Genomic DNA, 27,214 nt, shown 5'->3' with positions numbered 1-27,214 from the left:
TTGACACTATATAGGTCGACAAGTTTAAAAGTTGACAGGTTGACAAGTGTTAAGGTTGACAGGTTGACAAGTGTTAAGGTCGACAGGTTGACAAATGTTAAGGTCGACAAGTTGACAGGTTGACAAATGTTAAGGTCGACAGGTTGACAAGTGTTAAGGTCGACAGGTTGACAGGTTGACAAATGTTAAGGTCGACAAGTTGACAGGTTGACAAATGTTAAGGTCGACAGGTTGACAGGTTGAAGGGTTTAATTTTACAATTAAATAAGTAAATAAAAGTACATCATCCATTAAATAAAATAAAATTAACTTCAGTTTTTAACCTTTTTTACAAGTATCGAGTCATAACTTTTATATCTTTTTTTTGCAATCAGTCATTTTGTCAACTTGTCAACCTGCCGACTTGTCAACCAGAACTTACTTGTTATTATATTAAATTATCAACTTATCAACCTGTCAACCTGTTGACTTGTCAACCTGTTGACTTGTCAACCTGTTGACTTGTCAACCTGTCAACCACTTATTTCAACCATAAAATTTTTTAAATTGTCAACCTGTCGACTTGTCAACTTGTCAACCACTTATTCCAACCATAACGTTTTTAAAATTGTCAACCTGTCGACTTGTCAACCTGTAAATCACTCATTTATTTCAGTTTAATGTAAAATTTAAACAGTTTTAACTTTATTACTCATGAATACATACGCGTATGAATTTATTGCAAAAGCCGGAACTATAGTACCGTATATCCTACTTGAGCCTAAGGTCTTTTAAGGAACATGAACATTTTTGTGAAATATTACTAGCAACTTATCCTTCTTTAGCAAGGGTTTGCTGTCATATAGATACCTTTGTGGCACAATACCTCTACAAGTTATAGAAGGACTTCAAATCAACTTTTACCAATGTCAAGGCTACCATTGTTCCCCTGGTTCTTCTTGCACACTTGATACCAGTCAGATGAACTTTTACCAATGTCAAGGCTACCATTGTTCCCCTGGTTCTTCTTGTACACTTGATACCAGTCAGATGAACTTTTACTAATGTCAAGGCTAGCATTGTTTACTGGTTCCTCTTGTACACTTGATACCAGTCAGATGAACTTTTACTAATGTCAAGGCTAGCATTGTTTACTGGTTCCTCTTGTACACTTGATACCAGTCAGATGAACTTTTACTAATGTCAAGGCTAGCATTGTTTACTGGTTCCTCTTGTACACTTGATACCAGTCAGATGAACTTTTACTAATGTCAAAGCTAGCATTGTTTACTGGTTCCTCTTGTACACTTGATACCAGTCAGATGAACTTTTACTAATGTCAAGGCTAGCATTGTTTACTGATTCCTCTTGTACACTTGATACCAGTCAGATGAACTTTTACTAATGTCAAGGCTAGCATTGTTTACTGGTTCCTCTTGTACACTTGATACCAGTCAGATGAACTTTTACTAATGTCAAGGCTAGCATTGTTTACTGGTTCCTCTTGTACACTTGATACCAGTCAGATGAACTTTTACTAATGTCAAGGCTAGCATTGTTTACTGGTTCCTCTTGTACACTTGATACCAGTCAGATGAACTTTTACTAATGTCAAGGCTAGCATTGTTTACTGGTTCCTCTTGTACACTTGATACCAGTCAGATGAACTTTTACTAATGGCAAGGCTAGCATTGTTTACTGGTTCCTCTTGTACACTTGATACCAGTCAGATGAACTTTTACTAATGTCAAGGCTAGCATTGTTTACTGGTTGCTCTTGTACACTTGATACCAGTCAGATGAACTTTTACTAATGTCATAGCTAGCATTGTTTACTGGTTCCTCTTATACACTTGATACCAGTCAGATGAACTTTTACTAATGTCAAGGCTAGCATTGTTTACTGGTTCCTCTTGTACACTTGATACCAGTCAGTTATCTTTGAAGTGAATTTGATTGTAATAAAGCTTCCTCTATAGCTTCATACACAATATTTATTGATGGTTATCCTTTAAATCCTTAAATTATCTCTTTGACTTTTAATTTCAAACAGAATCTATGTTGGAAATGATATTTGATAGTTTTTACTAATTTAAATTGAGTTTCTGAAGTTTGACTTTAATTATAGTCTAAGTTTCTTTAAAGTCTGAGAATGCATGGGTACATGTTTTTGAAATTTATGTAATGTACAGATGTTTGTACAAATTGTCAGATGATGAAGAAACAAACCAGTGATCATAAACAATTTCATGTAATATCTAGTAATATTGTTTTTTACTGCAGCCCAAAATATTTACAATAATAGTTTTGACATGAAATCGAAATTGCACGGAATTATTACTTGATTACTATATTTGGTAGACAAAGACTATACGAAGTGTTATAGCTGCAACAAAAGTAATTTGATATTTAATTGACAGCTAATCAAAAAGTAATTAACATTTTGAATACTTATAAATTAAAATCAATTCAAATTTCAATACTTGATTTTTATTTAGTTTGAATAAGTTGTTGACAATGCAGGTTGAAAGTATGTACTCTGGTGTATTAATTAGGCTGCAGTTTCATTTATACTAAAAATGATTTTATAAAATAGAGAATGGAAATGAGGAATGTTTCAAAGAGACAGCAACCTGACCAAAGAGCAGAAAACAGCTGAAGTCCACCAATGGGTCTTCAATACAAAGCACAATTGATAGGCAAAGAAAATAAGATTTAATATGCGTAAATAAAGTATATATAGACTTGAAATATTGCTCTAATCAGGAATATATATATTGACAGATATACTCCTCTCTGCGGTTATTTTCTTTATTTGCCATTTTTATTTCTAAAAAGTTGTGATATAAAAAGTCTATACTTAATAAAGTCAGAATGTTTTAGAAAATTGTTACTTTGAGCAGTCAGTTTCCTATTAATATTAAACCATTCTCGTTGTATTTTGCAGGCTTTAGTGATCGATTATGCAGTTGTGTTTTCTGTAAATTGTACTGTTCATATATCCCTGCATGATTTGCATATATGCATATACCTTAGGGATATAGACTGATAAACTAAAAATGTGGTTGATCATTTATATACATATTGATCAATTTGTGGTTGCTTTCACCTCTCTGGAAGTTAGTGTTTGAATTTTTTATTCATATACCCAAAACATAGAATAAAAGGCGTTAAAGCATTGATAATAAGCTAAAATTACTATTTCCATTGATGTATAAAGAAGCCAGGAACTTTCAATAGTTAATAATTGTTTAATCGAGTTAAACTGCATCATAACTCCAGATTTTTAGATGGTAGAGAATTTCGGAAGAATATGATGAACCTACATGACCTAGGTATCAGAAGGCAGTCTGCACCAAAATCTTTTCCAACCACTTAAGTCTGAAGACCAATATGCCTACATTTTCCTTATTGGTCAAAACTTGCCAAAACTTATTAGTTAAAAAAAAAATGTACTAGTCAGTGCAGACTGAGAAGGTCAAAGGTCAAGGACATTATTACAAACTTTGCATCATTTCACAAATTGTTAGTAGAAAAAAAATCATCACAAAAACTTTAAAAAAAATTATGCCCCTAAATTTCTTCTACTACAATTCCATTAAGACCACAACTTGACTCTACATATTGCTTTTGGAATTTGTATATTACTATAATATAACAACTTTGATGACATAAGAATAATCAGGTGAATTAACTTAATAATCATGATAATCAATTGAGCTAAATACATAAAAAGTGCATTGCCATAATTATTCAATTGGAATATCACTTAAAATAAGAATTTAATTAGCTAATTCAGTGTAATCTTCAGTTATTAACATACCATTTCCAGACCATAAAACATTCTTTCAAATATTTCAAATTATTAAGAAGTTAAAAGATAAAATGGTAGAATTGTGTCTGTGAATATATGTCACCTACAAAAAGGTACATGAATAATAAATATCTCTAATAGTTGGCTTATTGATTTTAGAAGGAGTAGTACACATTAATTATCACTTAGTTCATGGATTTCTAGGCTGCTTAATACCTAAATATCATACTATCATGACTTTAAAGCTTTAGCACAAGGACTTTTTTGTAAGACATTTTACCACATGAGTTTCTATCCTAGTTACCTAAAAAAAAAATCAAGAACTTTTATATAAGATATGTTACCACATTGAGGTGTTACATATAATACTGTTAGCTATTTTTTGTTTTTGATTTATATGCAACCAAGGCTCTGTGTTGAAGGCTGTACATTGACCTATAGTGGTTTACTTTTATAAATTGTTATTTGGATGAAGAGTTGTCTCATTGGCACTCATACCACATCTTCCTATATTTATATATTCAATAAGAGGAGAAAGAATTCCAAAAAAAGAGCTCTTAGGACAAAGACTCATGGACTTGAAATTTAAGGAGAAGACAGTTTGATATTTCCACTTATAATTTGTAAAAAGAATTCATCAAAGTTATATATCTCATTTACTGTTTACATCTGCATCTATAAAGTAGCCATCCTTACAGCATTCACCAATTGTCCTCCTAAATTCCCTCACTTGTCCCTTCATTCTTATTAGACTGACTTTATACAAAATAGCACCTGTCCGATCACCCCTTATTTTTGTACTCACATGATCAACATGAAGGGTGACAGATGTTAGGTATGATCTAGTCTTACCCTTCCGTAGCACCTGTCAGATCACCTCTCAGTTTTGAACTCACACAATCAATATGAAGGGTGACAGATGTTAGGTATGATCTAGTCTTACCCTTCCATAGCACCTGTCAGATCACCTCTCAGTTTTGAACTCACACAATCAATATGAAGGGTGACAGATGTAAGGTATGATCTAGTCTTACCCTTCTATAACACCTGTCAGATCACCCCTTAGTTTTGTACTCACATGATCAACATGAAGGGTGACAGATGTTAGGTATGATCTAGTCTTGCCCTTCCATAGCACCTGTCAGATCACCTCTCTGCTTTGTACTCACATGATCAACATGAAAGGTGACAGATGTTAGGTATGATCTAGTCTTACCCTTCCATAGCAGCTGTCAGATCACCCCTCAGTTTTGTACTCACATGATCAACATGAAGGGTGACAGATGTTAGGTACGATCTAGTCTTACACTTCTATAGCACCTGTCAGATCACCCCTCAGTTTTGTACTCACATGATCAACATGAAGGGTGACAGATGTTAGGTATGATCTAGTCTTACCCTTCCATAGCACCTGTCAGATCACCTCTCAGTTTGTACTCACATGATCAACATGAAGGGTGACAGATGTTAGGTATGATCTAGTCTTGCCCTTCCATAGCACCTGTCAGATCACCTCTCTGCTTTGTACTCACATGATCAACATGAAAGGTGACAGATGTTAGGTATGATCTAGTCTTACCCTTCCATAGCAGCTGTCAGATCACCCCTCAGTTTTGTACTCACATGATCAACATGAAGGGTGACAGATGTTAGGTACGATCTAGTCTTACCCTTCTATAGCACCTGTCAGATCACCCCTCAGTTTTGTACTCACATGATCAACATGAAGGGTGACAGATGTTAGGTATGATCTAGTCTTACCCTTCCATAGCACCTGTCAGATCACCTCTCAGTTTGTACTCACATGATCAATATGAAGGGTGACAGATGTTAGGCATGATCTAGTCTTGCCCTTCCATAGCACCTGTCATATCACCTCTTGGTTTTGTACTCACATGAGCAACAGGAAGGGTCACAGATGTTAGGTATGATCTAGTCTTACCCTACCATAGCACCTGTCAGATCCCTTCTCAGTTTTGTACTCACATGATCAACATGAAGGGTGACAGATGTTAGGTATGATCTAGTCTTACCCTACTATAGCAAATGTCAGATCACCTTTCAGGTTAGTACTCACATGATCAACATGAAGGGTGACAGATGTAAGGTATGATCTAGTCTTACCCTTCCATAGCACCTGTCATATCACCTCTCAGTTTTGTACTTGCATGATCAACATGAAGGGTGACAGATGTTAGGTATGATCTAGTCTTACCCTTCCATAGCACCTGTCAGATCACCCCTCAGTTTTGTACTCACATGATCAACATGAAGGGTGACATATGTTAGGCATGATCTAGTCTTACCCTTCCATAGCACCTGTCAGATCACCTCTCAGTTTTGTACTCGCATGGACAACACGAAGGGTGACAGATGTTAGGTAAGATCTAGTCTTTCCCTTCTATAGCACCTGTCAGATCACCCCTCAGTTTTGTACTCGCATGGACAACACGAAGGGTGACAGATGTTAGGTAGGATCTAGTCTTTCCCTGCTATAGCACCTGTCAGATCACCTCTCAGTTTTGTACTCACATGATCAACATGAAGGGTGACAGATGTTAGGTATGATCTAGTCTTAACCTTCTATAGCACCTGTCAGATCACCTCTCAGTTTTGTACTCACGTGATCAACATGAAGGGTGACAGATGTTAGGTATGATCTAGTCTTACCCTACCATAGCACCTGTCAGATCACCTCTCAGTTTTGTACTCGCATGATCAACATGAAGGGTGACAGATGTTAAGTATGATCTAGTCTTACCCTTCCATAGCACCTGTCAGATCACCTCTCAGTTTTGTACTCCCATGATCAATATGAAGGGTGACAGATGTTAGGTATGATCTAGTCTTGCCCTTCCATAGCAGCTGTCAGATCACCTCTCAGTTTTGTACTCGCATGATCAACATGAAGGGTGACAGATGTTAGGTATGATCTAGTCTTGCCCTTCCATAGCACCTGTCAGATCACTTCTCAGTTTTGTACTCACATGATCAACATGAAGGGTGACAGATGTTAGGCATGATCTAGTCTTACCCTTCCATAACACCTGTCAGATCACCCCTCAGTTTTGTACTCGCATGGACAACACGAAGGGTGACAGATGTTAGGTAGGATCTAGTCTTACCCTTCCATTGCATCTGTCAGATCACCTCTCAGTTTTGTACTCGCATGATCAACATGAAGGGTGACAGATGTTAGGTATGATCTAGTCTTACCCTTCTATAGCACCTGTCATATCACCTCTCAGTTTTGTACTCACATGATCAATATGAAGGGTGACATATGTTAGGTACGATCTAGTCTTACCCTTCCATAGCACCTGTCAGATCACCTCTCAGTTTTGTACTCGCATGGACAACACGAAGGGTGACAGATGTTAGGTAAGATCTAGTCTTTCCCTTCCATAGCACCTGTTAAATCAACCCTCAGTTTTGTACTCGCATGATCAACATGAAGGGTGACAGATGTTAGGTATGATCTAGTCTTACCTTCTATAGCACCTGTCAGATCACCCCTCAGTTTTGTACTCACATGATCAACATGAAGGGTGTCAGATGTTTGGCAGGATCTAGGTTTACCCAAGTTCCATTGCACCTGTCAGATCACCCCTGAGTTTAATTTTAAAAGGGTTGGTGTTGCTCCTGCTGAAGTTTCAAGTGTTGATCTTTGTGGGTTCATGTTGCTTGGTATTTGGTTTTCTATGTTACATGCATGGTGTACTATTGTTTCGGTCTTTTGTTGTTTTCATTTCATTTTACAAAATATTTTCCATTGTCACTTCTGGGACGATTTCATTATAGATAAAGATAATTGTAAGCAGCAACAATAAAGTAAGATCTACCAACACATCACCAACACAAAACACAATTTTGTTATGAATCTTTAATATGCACAAAAAATTAGACCAAGGTGAGCGACACAGGCTCTTTAGAGCCTCTAGTTTGCCATGTCATTGTCAGTTTGTTTTCAACTTATAAGTTTAAATATTCCTCAGGTATCTTTTGCCTCTCTTTGGGATAGAAATGGTTCTAAAAGGCCAGCATTGTTATTAATGCTATCTTAAATTCAAATTTAGGGTTTAAAGGCCTTCATCATGCAAGGTATCATTTCATACAATAAATGGAATTTCATGGAGGTGACTTTTTAATTTGTAAAAATTGACATATTATAATGACTTAATTAAAAGTATTTAGTGCCATTTTTCACCATTGTAATTCATTGAAAACTGATTTCCATTGATATTAAGGAGACAAAACATATAGCATGTGGCCAATTGATGAAGACAGATCGTTTTATATAGATCTGATGGTTTGATGAACCTTAGATGTTTCTGTAAACAAGGCCTAATTAAATGTTATTGAAAATAAGGATATAATCAATAAACGTACTACACCTACTGGTTAAGTAATTAGAAATCTGCTTCCTTTATGAGACCCAAAATAACGTGCTTGATTATAGTTTTTTTACGTCAAAACCCTTGATAATAAGATGGCACTTTGGTATAAAATAGCATAATTTTTCTGTTTAAATAATACAAACATACCTTACAGGTAAGTAACTTTGCATTTGACAATGTTTAGCATTCAGTTAGAGTGAATTCTCTTGTGGTTTAAATATTTTAAAGCAAGGATAGAATTTAGGATTATTACATTGGAATTCTGACTCAGTTGTGTAAGCAAACATCTTTGTGCTCTTCATGTATTTGTATAATTTTGATTTTAATATACAAAAACAAATTTAACGTGTCTATTGAGTTAGAAATTGTTTTAATTATTGAAGAGACTGATAAAAGAAATAAAGAATAACTGGAGCATGATTTTCAAAATAAAATAATCTAATTGTGAAAGTGATTAATGATAAGCCTGAACTACTGATCTAGCCCGACTGACTTGATTCACTCATCTTTAGATAAGTCTAGTTTCTGAAGACTTGTCTGTCTGTTTCACAATGAAATTTGTCTTTTTTTTATTTTGATATTTATGTAATTTGTTTGCCTCAATTGCATCTTACACTGACTTTTTTTAAACAAATAATTGTATGATCATTGAAAAATATTGAATGTAATAATGATTTGTTATATGGTTATAAGCATCCTCGATTTTGGTCCTCCTTGTGTTATTTAAAAAAACAATAAATGAAATGAATTTGTTTTGGAAAATGTATTTAAATGGGTTTTTTTTAACTAAATATATCTTAGCACATTGGTGCTTCAATAATGGAAGGAAATTGATATAAAAGATTAATTCTAGCTTTCATGTGTACAATTGTTGTCAGATTTTTATGAAATTTATATTATATGTCTAATCTCAGCAATGTATAGGATAAGTTAAAAAATCTGTGCCAATCAATTAATATTTAGAGAAAACAGTGGCTCTTGGAAATATTAATTATAAAGAAAGTTGAGAGATACAACTTATTTATATTTGGGATTTTCTATGCCCCACCTAGGAGCATATGTTTTTCTGTCTATTAAAGTTTTTGATCATGGAAGTTATTGATGAAGGTGAAATCTTGAGCCTGAAAAACACCCTATCTTGACGTTCTAAAGAAGGTCCTGTACCCCTCATTATAGAACAATTTGTATTTGTTTTTCTATCAAAAGTAGACCATAGATGGGCTTATGCATCTATAAGTAGACCTTATGCCAGGCTTATTGTGGAGTTCAGCATTGTTTGTGATTTAAAAGGTCACGACGCCAAGACAGATATTTGGGGTGTACACATGCACATATACAATTCATTGTATATATACTTATAAGTGCTTTCATTTCATAATATTGAATACCTTTAGAGATAATTAAGTCATTGTAAGTAAACATTAAAATTTTATGGTATATATTAACACATCCCTAATATAAATAAGTTGGTTTACAGTATCTTTTGTTTTAAAAGTTTAATCAGAAAAAGTTAATGGTGAAATTGTCTGTAACTCGATTCAATCAGCTTTCACAACAGTAAAAGTAACTTTAAAACTTGAGTAACGATTCATTGTAATTCAAGCCCTACTAAGATAGATCTACATTTAACTTATAAAATGTGCTTTTTAAAGGTGGACCCTTTAGATTATATCTCTGGACAAATATTTCAAAATAATGTAAAGTTATGTAATATGATTTAGTTTTTACAGTTTATTGACTGCATGCTCTCCATTTCTCCAGGTTATGGTCTTGTTATGAAACAAATATTCAATTTCAATCAATAATAGATTAAAAACACATTCACATGGATTTTAAATAAATTTTTATGGTATATTTTAACGAAAGTGAAGTAATTGCAAGTGTGTCAGGATTTGTAGCAGGAATGTAGGATAATAGAATTTGTTAGATGACATCATGATCATTAAATGACAATATTTATAGATTCTTTCTACCATTTACAGCCACTTTAGTATATTTAAATATTTATTAAGTGCAATTATTTATAGATTACCTGATTCGGATGATTATAGTTGTACTGAAGTGATTTTTATAAATTAACATATTTATACATGTATTTGAAAATTATCATCTTGAAAGTAGAGTTATCATAGTTGAATTTTTTTTAACACATTATGGTATTGAGCATCTTTTCCACTATAAGTTAAGATTAATTATGGAAGTAGAATCTGTATGATGTAAGTTAGATTTATTTTTTGAGGGTAATTATATAATCATCAGCCCAGTTGAATTGATACTTTGGTACTGGCAGGAAAATTCAGAGATTGTTTTGATTGTAGTTTGCTGTTATAAAATCATTTAAAATTGGAGGAATGTATCTTTCATGCATAGCTTAGATTCTTTGTCTGGTTTTGGATTGACTTTGTTCCTACTTTAAACAGCTCATTCAAATATTTTGACCAAAAGCATCACTGAGGAGACAGGAATAGGCTACTTGCCAATTCCCTTAATTGACCCTGTAATTAGAGATCCCTTTTTTAGTTGTCTCCCATATGGGGGACATTAATTTTTATTTACAATGGAGAGCCAGCAGAAAGAGCAAATTTACCTGTGCGTTATGTGAGTAATCATTAAGGTTTTTAAATCTTATAATTACATTAATTTGTTGTTCAGCTAACTACTTTTGACATCAGAAGTTATTTTTAATGAAAAATTAGTTAAACCGATGATACTTCACTTTCAATTCATCATGCTTTGCATTGGAAAATACCAATTTTGTCCGATATGGAACCAGTCGACGATTGACAAAGGGAAGTAATTTGCTTAAAAAGTGTAATAACAGAATCAAATCGGTAATTGGCAAATGGACTATTGTCAAAATGCACATCTGGTGCATTAAAATAGGTACCATCAATGTTATTAGGCAACATGAGGGTTTGTTTTTGGATTCAGATCCATTTTCTGAAGAAAAACCAGATAAAATATTGCTGGTACTATTTTTTGTAACTGAAATTAGTACATATTTTGATGCACAAGTAACTCCACCTAGTGTTAAATGGCTATTTATGGCTTCAATATAATTCTATTGTCTATTCTAATGTCTTTACTAAACTATAAACTAAACCCACCAAGTAACATGTACCTGAAAATAATATAAACAAAATAATAGAAAACACAGTAGTTAACAATCTAATCCTTTTCTCTTTTCACTAGAAATGTTAATGTCCAAATAAAAAATGTAAATGAAGGCAATTAAAATGTCATAGTATCAGGTATTTATCTGATCTTTTTTCTCCTTTTTTTTATTGTCAGTTGCACTAATTATAAAAGGCTTGAATTCAAAAGTCCTTTTTCAAAACAACATATGATGTCTTGTCCAGAAGCACCATGCTTTGTAAGAACATTAGCGATTTGTTCATTAGTCTGAATCCATTTTACTTTTTTAAGCTCTCCACCTTGAAGCAATTGCTTTATTGCATTGATCTCCACCCTCAATCTCTTTTCTCCAACAGGTTTATCAAAGTATATTGCATGATAAAGGTCTTTGTTGTCAACGAAACAATCTACTGGAGTATGCATGAAATCGTTCTCATTATGCATTAATTCCTTAAGCAGAGCTGCTAAAGATATAACACAGTCCACACCATCAGCTAAGGCCAAGGCTTCACTTGCTAAAGTACTACGTACAACTCTTCTTAATTTCTTAGATTGCCAAGTGATTGGGTTCACTTTACCATCATCGCCCATCAAAAGCACAACATAACCACCCTGACTTCCACCATCTGGAAGATTTCCAAATGATGCATCACTGAACAAAATAAATTTCACATTATGTCCAAGATTCTGGAATTGCAGTGAAACGGGATCGTTTTGCACCTTTCTAATTATTTTATTGACTTTCTTTAGATCTTCAATAGTGCTAGACTTAAGTTTTGATGAAATAGCAGCAACATCAAATGCAATGTCTGGACGTGTTTGTCTATTCTAATGTCTTTACTAAACTATAAACTAAACCCACCAAGTAACATGTACCTGAAAATAATATAAACAAAATAATAGAAAACACAGTAGTTAACACCTAGGAGAGGGCTTACATAACTAAGGCCATTAGTTTAGAGACATTTGACCATCTGTTAACCTATATTTATACAGAGTTCAAATATTACATGTGTTCTTTTAATTAGTAAATACTAGAACACACCCGTGATATTGCGGGACCGTGACTGAATTAAAGTATATAACTATGCGCAAGCCTTATTTTAGTATAAGTATTGTCATCTGATATAGTCATGCCGATTATAAGATACACAGTTTTCTCTGCTTTCAAATCTTTCTGTTTGAACCGGTCGAACTGGAACTTATCAATTATTGGTAATATTAATTATTTGGAAAACAAAAGGTCCTGGAATGGAGTATTTTTTAACCAACAGCATTGTCCTATATTAGTTATAAAGTTGAATTCTATGATTCGCTGTTTTACATCATGCCCGCTAACAAATTGAAAACTGTACCTATACGCCTTATTTTTAGTCCAGATTGTTAGTATTCGTATTGTTATCTTAGAAAGTCTTACTGATTAAAATACTACAATAGGTAACCATTTGACAATTTAGTAGTGTCAATCCTGTGGTTATGACCCGTGTATATAGCTTATTCAGTGGCGGATCCAGAACTTTTCCTAAGGGGGGGCCCTCTGACTGACCTAAGAGGGGGCCCACTCCAGTCATGCTTCAATGATTCCCTATATAATCAACCAAAATTTTCCCACGAAAGGGGGGGCCCGGGCCCCCCAGGGCCCCCCCCTGGATCCGCCTATGTTATTAATCCTGAATACACCGTTTGGTGGTGCGCCTGTCAGATGCGGAACGTACAGATAAGATAATCGGTAACAGGTGAATATACTATTGGTATCAGTATCGGACTCGACCCAGAACCTCCTAATTATTGGCAATATTAATTACGTGGAAAACAAAAGGACCTGGAGTGGTGTAATTTTTAATCTACACCTTTGTACTATATTAGTTATATATAAAGTTGAATTTTTTGATTCGTCGTTTTTACGTGATGACGACTGACAAATTGGACCTCCTAATTTTAGTATTATAGATGTGAACCTTACTAGTGAAGACGACTATCATGCCATTGATCTATGTTTATATAATACTGGTCATCTTTATTAAGTATTAGGGAGCCTAAGGGCCGAGTGGTCTATGTTTATATAATACTGGTCATCTTTATTAAGTAGTAGGGAGCCTAAGGGCCGAGTGGTCTATGTTTATATAATACTGGTCCTCTTTATTAAGTAGTAGGGAGCCTAAGGGCTGAGTGATTTATGTTTATATAATACTGGTCATCTTTATTAAGTAGTAGGGAGCCTAAGGGCCGAGTGGTCTATGTTTATATAATACTGGTCATCTTTATTAAGTAGTAGGGAGCCTAAGGGCCGAGTGGTCTATGTTTATACAAATGTATAATACTGGTCCTCTTTATTAAGTAGTAGGGAGCACAATGGCTGAGTGGTCTTTAATAGTTATCCCATAAGGACACGGTGTGTCAGTGTAAGATCATCCCGATGGCCGGAGGCCAGAGGGTGATCTTACACTGACACATCAAATCCGAATGGGATAACTATTTTACATCCAAGCTGTGTTAGATTACACGAAAAACCATTTATAATTCATAAAATCTAGTTTAGAACGCCACACAACCATTATTATATATTTAACCGTATTTTTGTGACAAAAATGTCGGTTATTGATTTGGGGATGTACGGCGGGCGGCCGGGCGGCTGGGCGGTCGGGCGGGCGGGCGGCAATCAAATGTTGTCTGTGCATTAACTCATGAACCGTTCAACCAAAGCTTTTAAAATTTTAATATGTTATTACTGACAACTATACGAAGGTCAAGTTCAATAATGGCGATTTTGACTTTTACCGTTCAGGAGTTATGGTTCTTGAAAGGCGGAAATCAAATGTTGTCCGTGCATTAACTCATGAACCGTTCAACCAAAGCTTTTAAAATTTTAATATGTTATTACTGACAACTATATGGAGGTCAAGTTAAATAATGGCGATTTTGACTTTTACCGTTCAGGAGTTATGGTTCTTGAAAGATTGAAAAATGGAGTTTCCAGTCGTGTCCGTGCATTTATGCATGAACTGTTCTACCAAAGCTTCCGAAATTTTAATATGCTGTTACTGATGACAAAATGGAGGTCAAGTTCAATAATGACGATTTTGACTTTTACTGTTCAGGAGTTATGGTTCTTGAAAGATTGAAAAATGGTGTTTCCCGTCGTGTCCGTGCATTTTCTCATGAACCATTCAACCAAATCTTTTGAAATTTTAATATGTTGTTACTGATGACAAAATAGAGGTCAAGTTCCATAATGACGATTTTGACTTTTAGTGTTCAGGAGTTATGGTTCTTGAAAGATTGTAAAATGGCGTTTCCATTCACGTTGTTGCATTTACTCATGAACCATTCAATCTAAGCTTTTCAAATATTATTATTTCAAAATGTTGATACTGATGACAAAATGGAGGTCAAATTTGATATTGATGATTTTCACTTTCACCATTCATCAGTAATGGTTCTTGTGATATTGCCAGGACACAAATAAATGTAAATAAATCCGGTTTGCTGTCGTTGTGACAGCCTCTTGTTTATATATTACTTTATGATGTATACCCTTTATGACCCCCTAGCACGATGAGTAGATATCAAACAATGTCAACTCGCCCTGCTGGCCAATCGGCCCACACTATATCGCCACTTAATGAAAAAAACGCCCCACTCTAGTGACCGAATCGCCCAACTTAACAAAGTGTTAAATCAAATTGAACAATCAGTCTGACATCTCATTTATTTAACGAAAAGGGTTTAAACCCCACCGCGTAAAGGTCTGCCAACTCGCCCCAGTTATAAAAGTATCTTGCTTCCATTAAGTATGTTAAATTTCTAATAGTTCGTATCCAGTCGTCCTGGTGAAGTGGTATGTTTCGTGGCTTGATATGCTAAAGGTTTTGAGTTCGAATCCCAGTATATACACTGGATTTTTTCTGCGTGAATTTTGATAGATAGTCTTCTCCGTATAATTAATTACAAGTTTTAATTATACTGGATTTGACATTCCCGCCAAAATGTTACAGAACAAAGGAAAGCATGCATAACAAAGAAACTTAAACTGGGGTGATCTGGTAGGGGTGATCCGGCTCAGACCACCCCTGTTAGAACAAAGGAGCTGGGATGTAAATGTTTATATAATACTGGTCATCTTTATTAAGTAGTAGGGAGCCTAAGGGCAGAGTGGTCTATGTTTATATAATACTGGTCCTTTTTATTAAGTAGTAGAGAGCCTAAGGGCTGAGTGGTCTATGTTTATATAATACTGGTCATCTTTATTAAGTAGTAGGGAGCATAAGGGCAGAGTGGTCTATGTTTATTTAGAGCATACTCACCCCTTCTCGTCCAATGAAAAGTCAGTTTTTCACCCTCTAATTTTCATAGTACATGGTTTTCCATGCACTATGAAATGCTATACATGTCAGTTAATTATGAAAGTGAACTCTTAATAACTGCACTAACGAAGTGAAACAATCCCCTGAGACATTTTCCATGGGTAAAGAGTCTACTGATTAAAGATGAAAGAGCAAAGATTAAAACAAAAAATTTTGAATTTTACAAATTTTCATACATTTTCTAAGGGTACGTACATATATAGAATAAACAAAAAACAATTTGGGTAAGGATTTAGGTAAAATAACATTTGAGGGATTTTTTTTTCTTTCAAGAAAACAATGCCAGATTGCTGATAAATAAAGCAAAGGAGTTTTTCGGAGAAACACAATACATGTGATATTATAATTGATGTTTTAGTGTAAAAAGGCAATGAACTGAATTGTTTTCATCTTGGTCTTAATGATGTTCTTAATGGATAGTTGAATTGAGTGGATATCTTAGACAGCTTCAGTAGTAAATCATTGTAATTAACCATATTTTTACAAGAGAAAAAAACAAGGCGTTGTGTACTTCTATGGTAATAATAAGGAATCTTATATGAAAACATCTTATTAACTTATATATATATATATATTGATTGTAAGAAATAAATAACTAAGCAGTAGTCAAAAACTTGTTAAAAGGTCACGGAGGTGTCAGCAAGAAAAAATTACTGCTTCGGAAAATACGGTAGAAAATGTTTATTTAAGGAAAGACAGATTATATTGGTTCTAACATTGATTACCGGTTTAGTCTTAACCTTTGAATATCCTTATTTCTTTTACTTTTCATGTTGTTGGATATATTGCTGGTTTTGTTTTTTGTGTTAGGTTGTCAAACTTTTTATTTTGTTTATTTAGGTACAATGGATGACACCATGCAGATTGTCCTAGCAGTGGTTAGTTCTGTAGCCTCTGTATTCATCCTGCTGCTGGCTGTATTCGTGTGCGCATGTTGCTGGCAGAAGAAACGTGGCAGTGACGAGGAACATGTAGATAAACTGGTACAGAAGTATACTCCACAAGACACAGATACCAGACAGCTAGGGAAGAGGTCGTGGGAAGACAAAGATTCAACGGTGGGATTCCAGTCTGGTTCTCCTATGCTGAGAAGAAAAACAATCAAGTAAGTAATATGAAACATCACAAACTAAAAAAAATATATATCTTGTTATATTACATTTGTTGCAATGAAATGCAGTGAAATTCCAAGTGAAAAAAAAACAATGATTGTTAGAAACATGTGAAATAAAACCAATTTCACTCCTCTGACATTATACAGCAATGTAGGTGTTGCTAAGACATTGTTGAAGATGTTGCTTCAAAATAAATAGTGAATGCGTAGAAAAAGACAAAGTCCCTTGTATTTTATACTTTATTTGATTTAAAACCATATGGTCAATGTATTAAAAGAATAACAGTAATAATCGAAGAATTCAAATATCAAAAAATGTTCAACTAATGTTAACAAATAACACCCACATTGTTTTAAAACAATTAAGGATTTAAGTTATTCTATAATATTATAACACTGGTGGAGCATAAGAAAGATTTAGGAATTCTTTCGAAAAAGGAAAAGCTTGATTTAACTTATGATTATTGAAAATAAAAAAATATAGATTCTGTAAAAAATATGTAGGTTTTCTCATTTTGTCAACAGTATTTTCCTGTTTGATTTGTATAGTTTGAGTGGGATTCAGTTAGTTTTTGTGTTTGATTTCTGTCTCATTGATGTTAACTCAACAATTCCCTTTTCATGTTAAAAGAAAAATTTGTGTCCTGTAATTGAAACTAATAAATATTGTTGTCTTTAGTTTAAAGTTGTTTATTGGTGTGGTCTGAGTTATAAAAGAGATAGGAAAGAAGATAGATCAAAGTTGTCATTGAATAAGTGGTAATGGTCAGTATCTAATATTTACACATCACTTCAACCTATCTTACCATTATGATAGGTGTTGGAGACTATATTCTGTTCTTAAGGAGAATGATAGGTGTCCTTGATATAGTACTGGTCAGTAACATACTGTGGGTCTGTGAGACCAGGTCATCATATTGAAATTGGTCATCTGTGGGAATGAAGAACTGATTAAGTGCCAAATTTGATAGAACATACATGTAAAAAAAAGTTACAGTCAAACAAAAATGGTCTTATGATAACTGCTGAATCTATCAAACAGTTGTCAGTTTGCATGCAATGTTCTTAGACACTAAAAGCTTTATTACATATTATACCTGAGGTTTTGCATAGTCATTTACTGATACTTGAATATAAAAATATATTTTAAGAAAATCTTGTAAAAGTAGTTCTGAGTAGTCATTATAAATTTACCTTAAACATATTTTTTATCAGATTTCATTCACCTGATTATATACAAAACTTGTTTTAAATAATGTTTCAGAACATATATAGTAGCTTTTGTTAAATTGTTAAATAAACTGATATAATTTAATTTTGGATGTAACACGTCTTCTGATTGGCTGAGGTTATTTTGTTATGAGCCCATAGACATAATTTAGTCATGTGACCGTGACGTCATCAACGTTTTTTCATGGTTTTCTACGGTTTATAATGGAATTTAGAATTAAATTATAAGAAATGACTGTAATATTTTTTCTGTCTATTCGAAATAACATAAAAAATGTGGTGCACACTGTTAATAACTTGCTACGCGCGTTATTCAGTGTGCACCAAATTTTTTATGTTATTTCTTCATAGACAGAAAAAATATTACAGTCATTCCTTAAATGAATCATATTTCATAAATAAATCTACAAGACATTAGTGACACACTGAGTTTATACTATACATGTATGCAAAAAAAAAACTTGACTTTATATTATAAAGGGTTTAATTTGAAAGAACATATAATTCCTACAAAATTATTGTTTTCTTATCTTGTCAGTCTATCCTATAAAATGTATGTCAGGTCATTTGGCCAAGGTACTAAAAAACAGAGCTTCCTAAAATTAAGCCACATGAAATTGATGTTATAATATTTAATGTATTTTCAGCTTTATCTCTCATCTACTTTCTGTTTACAAAATACTCATATATTCTTTCACCAAATCTTTATGTATGAAACTTTCGTTTAATTTCTCTCAGTAACTGCAATAAAGGCTTTCTGATGTTAGCATGCTATGCCATATGATTGGTCTTTAGATCTATCTCTCTTTAACTTAAATATCAGTATATATAAAGAAAATGTTTATCTTCACACTATATGATAAGTTTGTGTTAGAAATGCTGTTTGAAGCTTTAAGCTGTTCAATAATTTACCAAATAAAAGGTTGTGTTTTATGGATGAGTGTATAGAATCTATAAGTTCTGAGATTAATTTATCAAGATAAGCTTGCTGAATCAGTTTACTTGATCATGTAATTAACTTTACAAGGGGAGATAACTGAATCAGTTTACTTGATCATGTAATTAACTTTACAAAGGGAGATAACTGGTTTAATAACTTTGAACATGTAACATTTAGGATGGCTATTACACAATTCTCTTATCACAAAAAATTGGCAGGTACAGACTTCCTGTAATAAATCGTTGTCAATTTATATCCTTTAATCACTATGTTAAAGTCTGATTATTTCAAATTAGAAAATGCAAGTGCAATGAAAAATTGCTAGGATAAACTATATTAGGAGGACAGCATATTATGCAATTATCAATTGTAAATGTGAAATTTAAATTGAACAAACTACTTAAAGCTAACAAATCCTATTTATATATTTGTCTTGCTAATAAATGTTTAGTTTTGATTTGTTTATTGAAAACCTTATGTAGAGATAGACTTATGGGAATCATAGGGTGTTTATAATTTTTTTTTATTTCTTGTATTTGAATAAACACAAAATTTGTTTTGCTTTTAATGTAAACAAAATTAAATGCTTCATTGTTATATTTAATGGAAGTAAAAGCTAGTAACTTAAGCTGGTGAAAGTTTAAAATATTAGATGACATTAGATTTAATTTGTGTAAATATTAAAATATAATGGCTTTTTGTCACACTTGTTTTTTGTATAGTAAACCTTTAAATTTAAAAATGAAAATATTAAATTTCATATTAGAGTACATTTATTATGTCATTGACCAAATTGTCCTTAATGGCTTGCATTGTCTAGTTGTGATCAGGTTGCTGATTTAGTCATGTTAGTGGAAAGGTAAAGAAAAGTTAAAACTTCATTTGGAAAATAAAATAATGGAAAAACTTCCTTTTGAACCCCCTTGTTATCAAAATGAGTGTTAACATTCATGAAGGAGTTGTCATATTATTACCAAGACGTGCATGCATTTGGTTGCAAAATTTCAGTTGCAAATTTTATCTATAAAAATACACATTTGTAAATTTTATCTTCAAGTATGGGAGATAACCCTTGAATGTCTTGACTCATGAAGGGTGTATTTATTTACAAACTCCTACAGCAATTTTAATCTGATTTTTATGACAAATGAACATATTTCAAGTGTTTAAATACAGATCTGTTATTAATTAAATTTTTAAGGATACAATCCACGTTTGTTTTATATTAAAAGATAAAAGTGGGAATTATTAAGATTTTATTTACACTAGAATTTATCCTAATATGCATTTACTTCAAATTATAGTAATCAAAGTTTAATAGGTGTATTTCTGCAAGATTCAAAACTGAAACCAAGTTACTAAATCTGTATTTGTATTTACAAATATTTGAACTTTGAAGTGAGATTCCATCAAGGAAGATCCTCTTCACACTTCAGGGTTGATCGTTCTTCAATATCTCGTTAGCCTTTATATAGAAACCAAAATATGTTACAGTAATAAACATGATATGGGTTATATATGTTGCCATTAAAAAGTCATATATTTTATGTAATTTACAAAGTTCTCAGGTTAAGGGGGATTAAGAAGTCAAATTTAAAAGATATCAATGAATAGATTTTTGACTTCTTGTGGGATCAATATAGAATTGACGGAAAGAAAACACATTAGAAATAGATTGTTGAGGTTCAGAGATAAGTTGAAAAGTCACTTTGAATTTATTAGTTGAAAATATATAAAATGTGTATAAATAAATTGTAATATTCAGTGAAAACTATTATATTTAAATTGCAACAAACGCTTACTCTATCATTTTAAACCATTTTAGTTACAAAGCCATACATATTTATTTCTTGTCACTGAGAACCCACAAGATGGTAAACAGCCAAACTTTAATGGAATCATAGATTTTTCAAGATTTGAAATAAACCTAAATGTAAATTTCAGACTCAAGTACAACTGATTTAAAGTGAAACCATTGACATGTTCAAAAATAATACAAATTGGAAATTGAATACAAATTTTTAGGAATCGGTAGATGTGGGTTTAAAAGATGTTGGCTCTATGATTTTAAATCTTTATATAATAGTCAGTGACCTACATAATTTAGGAAAAATGAATAATACGCACTTATTTTCTTGCTTTTTTTGTTTAAATATATGGAAAAGACAATTTTGTAGATTTTTTTATTTAGGTCATCCAATTTATTGCCTAACTAGGTCCATAGGACCATTCCCCCCCTAGTACTTGCATCAGCTGTTTGTTGTTGGTCAGAAACTTTTTTAATGTTCCAAACCTTACTTATAAAAAAGAAGATGTGGTATGATTGCCAAAGATACAACTCTTCACAAGAGACCAAATGACACAGAAATTAGCAGCTATAGGTCACTGTACAGCCTGCAACAATATGCAAAGCCCATACCCTATAGTCAGCTTAAAAAGGCCCTGTAATAACCAACGTAAAACAAGAAAACAAGAAACCTAGCGGCCTACATGTATTTTATGTACAAAAAATGAAAGAAAAACAAATATGTAACATATATTAAATTGTTACAATCTTGCCTTGCAGGATCTGCTTTAAAGTGTGACCACATTGTTACACCAAAATAGCTGCTTTTGGTCCACAAAAGTGAAACCATTAAATTTTACCTTTAAAAATCTGAAAATCATTGTGGTCAATTGCAATTTCACTTTGAGGAAAAAATATATCATTTTATCCCAAAATCAAAATTTAAACCGTCATCAGAAAAGATAATAATTCAAGTTATGTTTCTACTCATTTTATCTTTTTGAATTTTATAATGATTGAATTAAAATATTTGAGACTTATTGTTGATATTGTAAATTGCTGAAGTTCAGAACCTGTATTCCATATAAAATTTGATGAAGTTTACTAAAATTGTCTTTGAGTTATCCCTCTTTGTATATAAGCCTGGTAAACGGTGACACATCCTTTTGAATAATAATGTTTGTTTCCATTGATTTTTTTTTAACTTGAATTGAATTAGAGGTAAATAGCCCAGAAGTAGTTGTTTATAATTATAGAAATATCTCTGGCTGTATGTGAGGATGCATTTATTCCACAATACATTTTAGTAAACATTTGTAATTTAATTACAATTTATAGGATTATCAATTATCAACAGATCAATTGAAACTCAGTCAAACAATACCAATTATGCTAAGGCCGTTTGGAATATTTACTCTCAATAGATGTTTTAGTCAGTACAAAGATAAAATCTGAGGTTTAAAAGTGATCTTTTTGCACCAATGAAAGAGTATTTTTAAAGCCTTTCATCCTTTATTTATAATTCTTGGAGTTTATCATGAATTATGTCGACAGTCTGTTTCCAGTGAAAGTCAGTTATTCAAGTACTTACCGAGATTGCTTTTACAGCTTTGTTAGTTTAATTTAATTTCTGAGGTAGCATCTGCAGTAAAAGTTGTTGATTCATTTCTTTGACGTTGGTGGAATGGAATATCAGCATGTTTTCTTCAATCTTGAATGGACTTTGATAGAAATTAGCCAATCAAAAACTGTTAAGGAATGATGCACTGTTTTTTGTATACCGGTACACATTTGGTTTTTCATCTGAATGAAACAGATTGAAGGAGACTTTTCCATTCTTAAATAAGTCCTGAATTTGACGGGGTCCTAACTATTGAGTTTATAAAATTTCAGTGCTGAAGTTACCAATCTTTGTTGTCTTATTAGCCACCATTTTCTTATCTTCTCACATGTGAACGATTCACAAATCTCTTTCTCCAAATGATAATACAGTTAGAATAAACAGTGCAAGTGCAATTCACTCATTCTAATAGAGTATACTAGAGCGATGTCTCTCTTTCAAACAATGAACTTTGATCTTTCACCAAAGTTTTTAGTGACAACAGATGACATGACCAAGTTTCTTTTTCAAAGTTTTCTTTTTCAAAAGTTTGCCTTTTGAAAGTTTTTTATTTCAAAGTTTTCTTTTTGACAAAGGTCTGAAAAACCTTGATAGAAACAACAGTACTTGAGTCAATGAGACAGTAATCCAAACACACCATTAAGACATGTTGACCAACAAAAATTTCTTGTCTTTCAATACAATTCAAGACAAAGTATACTTATATTCACTCAAAATATCCTCCTTATATATCTCTCACGTAACAACATCTCTTTTCATTCCTATGACATTTGTATTACAGCATTAAGCCATTCAAGTGTTAGCCAATATTCTTGCAAATGATCAATTCTGTTTTAATATTTGATTAGGAGCTGTTGATAAATTGTCAGGCATAGAAAATAAATTTCTTCATTTGGAAAAGTACCTTGAATCAAAGTGTTTTTCACTTGAGAAATATAGATTTCAGTATATAGAGAGTTATCATGTTCTTTTATTATCTCTCCTGCTAGAATAGTTACAGAAAGGAGACAGCATGTACTCTTTGGGGCATGGTGGCATTTACCGCAGCCACAATTGTCAAAGATTTTATTTAAGTTACACTAAGACTACAAGAGGCATTTACAGCAGCAACAATTGTCAAAAATTTTATTTAAGTTACACTGAGACTACAAGAGGCTTTTACGGCAGCCACAATTGTCAAAGATTTTATTTAAGTTACACTGAGACTACAAGAGGCATTTACGGCAGCCACAATTGTCAAAGATTTTATTTAAGTTACACTGAGACTACAAGAGGCTTTTACGGCAGCCACAATTGTCAAAGATTTTATTTAAGTTACACTGAGACTACAAGAGGCTTTTACGGCAGCCACAATTGTCAAAGATTTTATTTAAGTTACACTGAGACTACAAGAGGCTTTTACAGCAGCCACAATTGTCAAAGATTTTATTTAAGTTACACTGAGACTACAAGAGGCTTTTACGGCAGCCACAATTGTCAAAGATTTTATTTAAGTTACACTGAGACTACAAGAGGCTTTTACGGCAGCCACAATTGTCAAAGATTTTATTTAAGTTACACTGAGACTACAAGAGGCTTTTACGGCAGCCACAATTGTCAAAGATTTTATTTAAGTTACACTGAGACTACAAGAGGCTTTTACGGCAGCCACAATTGTCAAAGATTTTATTTAAGTTACACTGAGACTACAAGAGGCTTTTACGGCAGCCACAATTGTCAAAGATTTTATTTAAGTTACACTGAGACTACAAGAGGCTTTTACGGCAGCCACAATTGTCAAAGATTTTATTTAAGTTACACTGAGACTACAAGAGGCATTTACTACAGCAACAATTGTCAAAGATTTTATTTAAGTTACACTGAGACTACAAGAGGCATTTACTACAGCAACAATTGTCAAAGATTTTATTTAAGTTACACTGAGACTACAAGAGGCATTTACGGCAGCAACAATTGTCAAAGATTTTATTTAAGTTACACTGAGACTACAAGAGGCATTTACTACAGCAACAATTGTCAAAGATTTTATTTAAGTTACACTGAGACTACAAGAGGCATTTACGGCAGCAACAATTGTCAAAGATTTTATTTAAGTTACTCTGAGACTACAAGAGGCATTTACTACAGCAACAATTGTCAAAGATTTTATTTAAGTTACACTGAGACTACAAGAGGCATTTACTACAGCAACAATTGTCAAAGATTTTATTTAAGTTACACTGAGACTACAAGAGGCATTTACGGCAGCAACAATTGTCAAAGATTTTATTTAAGTTACACTGAGACTACAAGAGGCATTTACTACAGCAACAATTGTCAAAGATTTTATTTAAGTTACACTGAGACTACAAGAGGCATTTACGGCAGCAACAATTGTCAAAGATTTTATTTAAGTTACACTGAGACTACAAGAGGCATTTACGGCAGCAACAATTGTCAAAGATTTTATTTAAGTTACACTGAGACTACAAGAGGCATTTACTACAGCAACAATTGTCAAAGATTTTATTTAAGTTACACTGAGACTACAAGAGGCATTTACGGCAGCAACAATTGTCAAAGATTTTATTTAAGTTACACTGAGACTACAAGAGGCATTTACTACAGCAACAATTGTCAAAGATTTTATTTAAGTTACACTGAGACTACAAGAGGCATTTACGGCAGCAACAATTGTCAAAGATTTTATTTAAGTTACACTGAGACTACAAGAGGCATTTACTACAGCAACAATTGTCAAAGATTTTATTTAAGTTACACTGAGACTACAAGAGGCATTTACGGCAGCAACAATTGTCAAAGATTTTATTTAAGTTACACTGAGACTACAAGAGGCATTTACTACAGCAACAATTGTCAAAGATTTTATTTAAGTTACACTGAGACTACAAGAGGCATTTACTACAGCAACAATTGTCAAAGATTTTATTTAAGTTACACTGAGACTACAAGAGGCATTTACGGCAGCAACAATTGTCAAAGATTTTATTTAAGTTACACTGAGACTACAAGAGGCATTTACTACAGCAACAATTGTCAAAGATTTTATTTAAGTTACACTGAGACTACAAGAGGCATTTACGGCAGCAACAATTGTCAAAGATTTTATTTAAGTTACACTGAGACTACAAGAGGCATTTACGGCAGTAACAATTGTCAAAGATTTTATTTAAGTTACACTATGACTACAAGAGGCTTTTCTGTCTGTATTAACAGTAATAGGATTTAAAACTTATTTACATGGAAGTTATATTAATTATCAGCAAAAGTTAACATTTGGCAATTAAACCAGAAAAAGAGGAAATTAAGTACAGCAATTCATATATCAATACACAAGTATAATAAGGTATCAATTTTATGTCACATAGAAAATTACAATAAAGATTTCATTACAAATCCATCACTACATAACCATGTTCTAAAAGTGTTTATGCATCTGGAAAATCTGAGATAATGACACTTTTCTTGTTGTATCAAAACTAATTGCTCTTTTAAGAAAAAGAGAGAAAAGATAAAACATTTATTTATTTTACTTAAATGTAAATCAGACTTAATTGTGTCATATCTACAAGTCTAATGTCTCTCAGATATGAGAAACTTGTACATCTTATACATAAACTAATACGTTTAATGCTATCAAAAACTAGAAGTTAACACTTAAGACAAGTTTAGAATATGGAGTTATCTTTCTTGTATCAAAGGGTTTCTAACCAGAACAGACTGTATTACTGTAACCTACATATTCTGATATATTTTCTGATGAAATTGTTATAACAATAATTATATGATCATCTTAGGCTCTTTCTGTCAGGAAAATTGTTTACTTTTAAGATAAGATAAATGGTAAACCATTAAAACCATTATCTTTTGTCTGTTTCTGTGGCTAAAAGAATTGTTATTGATTCAGTAAAATTGTCTTAGAAATGTCAAAAGTGCTTGGAAATACTCTCTTTCTTTTTTCATTGGTTTTAAGTACCAAATGTTGTGACACTATTAGGAAAGCACAATTATCTGTGAAATATGTGATTGTTTAAAGTTATTTAATTCTTTTGGTTTTGTAATTGAGTTATAGGGGAAACAATTGGTTGTGTTAAGGGAATATGGATAGACTTCAATGTAGGTTATGGTATATAATAGCTTGTAATGCATATAATTAGCTACATATATTAAGGATCAAGCAATATAGTATACATGGATTTTAACCATTTTATGGTCATTTCAAACAAATTATTTTTAATTTATTATAAACATTGAAATGGAAAGACTACAGGATTGTTTATGGGTTTTCTTGAACTTAAGTTATGACCCAATATACATATATATCCCTCGAGCACAATATGAGGGTGGATTATTTCACTTCAGGATTTGGTTATCCTCTTAAATGTCCTTTTTGCTTCTTTTTTAGCATGGAGAGCATGCTATGAATTTGCCTACTTGTTATCATAAGAGTTTGAATGTTTTAATTTTTATGCCCCCTCCACAGGGAATTAAGGATCAGTAAATGGTACCCTCAATATCCGTCCCCTACATGTTCGTCTTAAAGCTAGTTTCTGTTCTCAAATTTTAGTTTGCCTCAACCAAATGTTATGATACTTACATACAATATAAAAAAGAAGATGTGGTATGATTGCCAATGAGACAACTGTCCACAAGAGACCAAAATGACACAGACATTAACAACTATAGGTCACCGTACAGCCTTCAACAATGAGCAAAGCCCACACCACTTATTACTACAGAAATAAAACAAATTTGAATTAAGGTGGGGTCACTTTTACTAATCTAGAGTTATATGCCCCTTTACATTTTTCCTTTCCATTAATTCTTAAACTTAA

At 32.8% G+C, this 27,214-nt stretch overlaps 1 protein-coding gene across 15 annotated transcripts in view; it reads left to right on the top strand.

Annotated features, from left to right (window-relative positions):
• LOC139493299 (synaptotagmin-7-like) overlaps positions 1-27,214 on the top strand; it is a 151,160-nt gene that overhangs the window by 15,861 nt on the left and 108,085 nt on the right. For all 15 annotated transcript variants that reach the window (XM_071281567.1, XM_071281561.1, XM_071281566.1 and 12 more), the window contains one exon: positions 16,529-16,793. In XM_071281567.1, the coding sequence (XP_071137668.1) occupies positions 16,529-16,793 (265 nt within the window). The remainder of the gene's footprint in view (positions 1-16,528; positions 16,794-27,214) is intronic.

Source organism: Mytilus edulis, chromosome 10 (genome assembly GCF_963676685.1).
Source record: "Mytilus edulis chromosome 10, xbMytEdul2.2, whole genome shotgun sequence".
NCBI lineage: Eukaryota > Metazoa > Mollusca > Bivalvia > Mytilida > Mytilidae > Mytilus > Mytilus edulis.
This window is presented reverse-complemented; position numbering and strand designations above follow the sequence as displayed.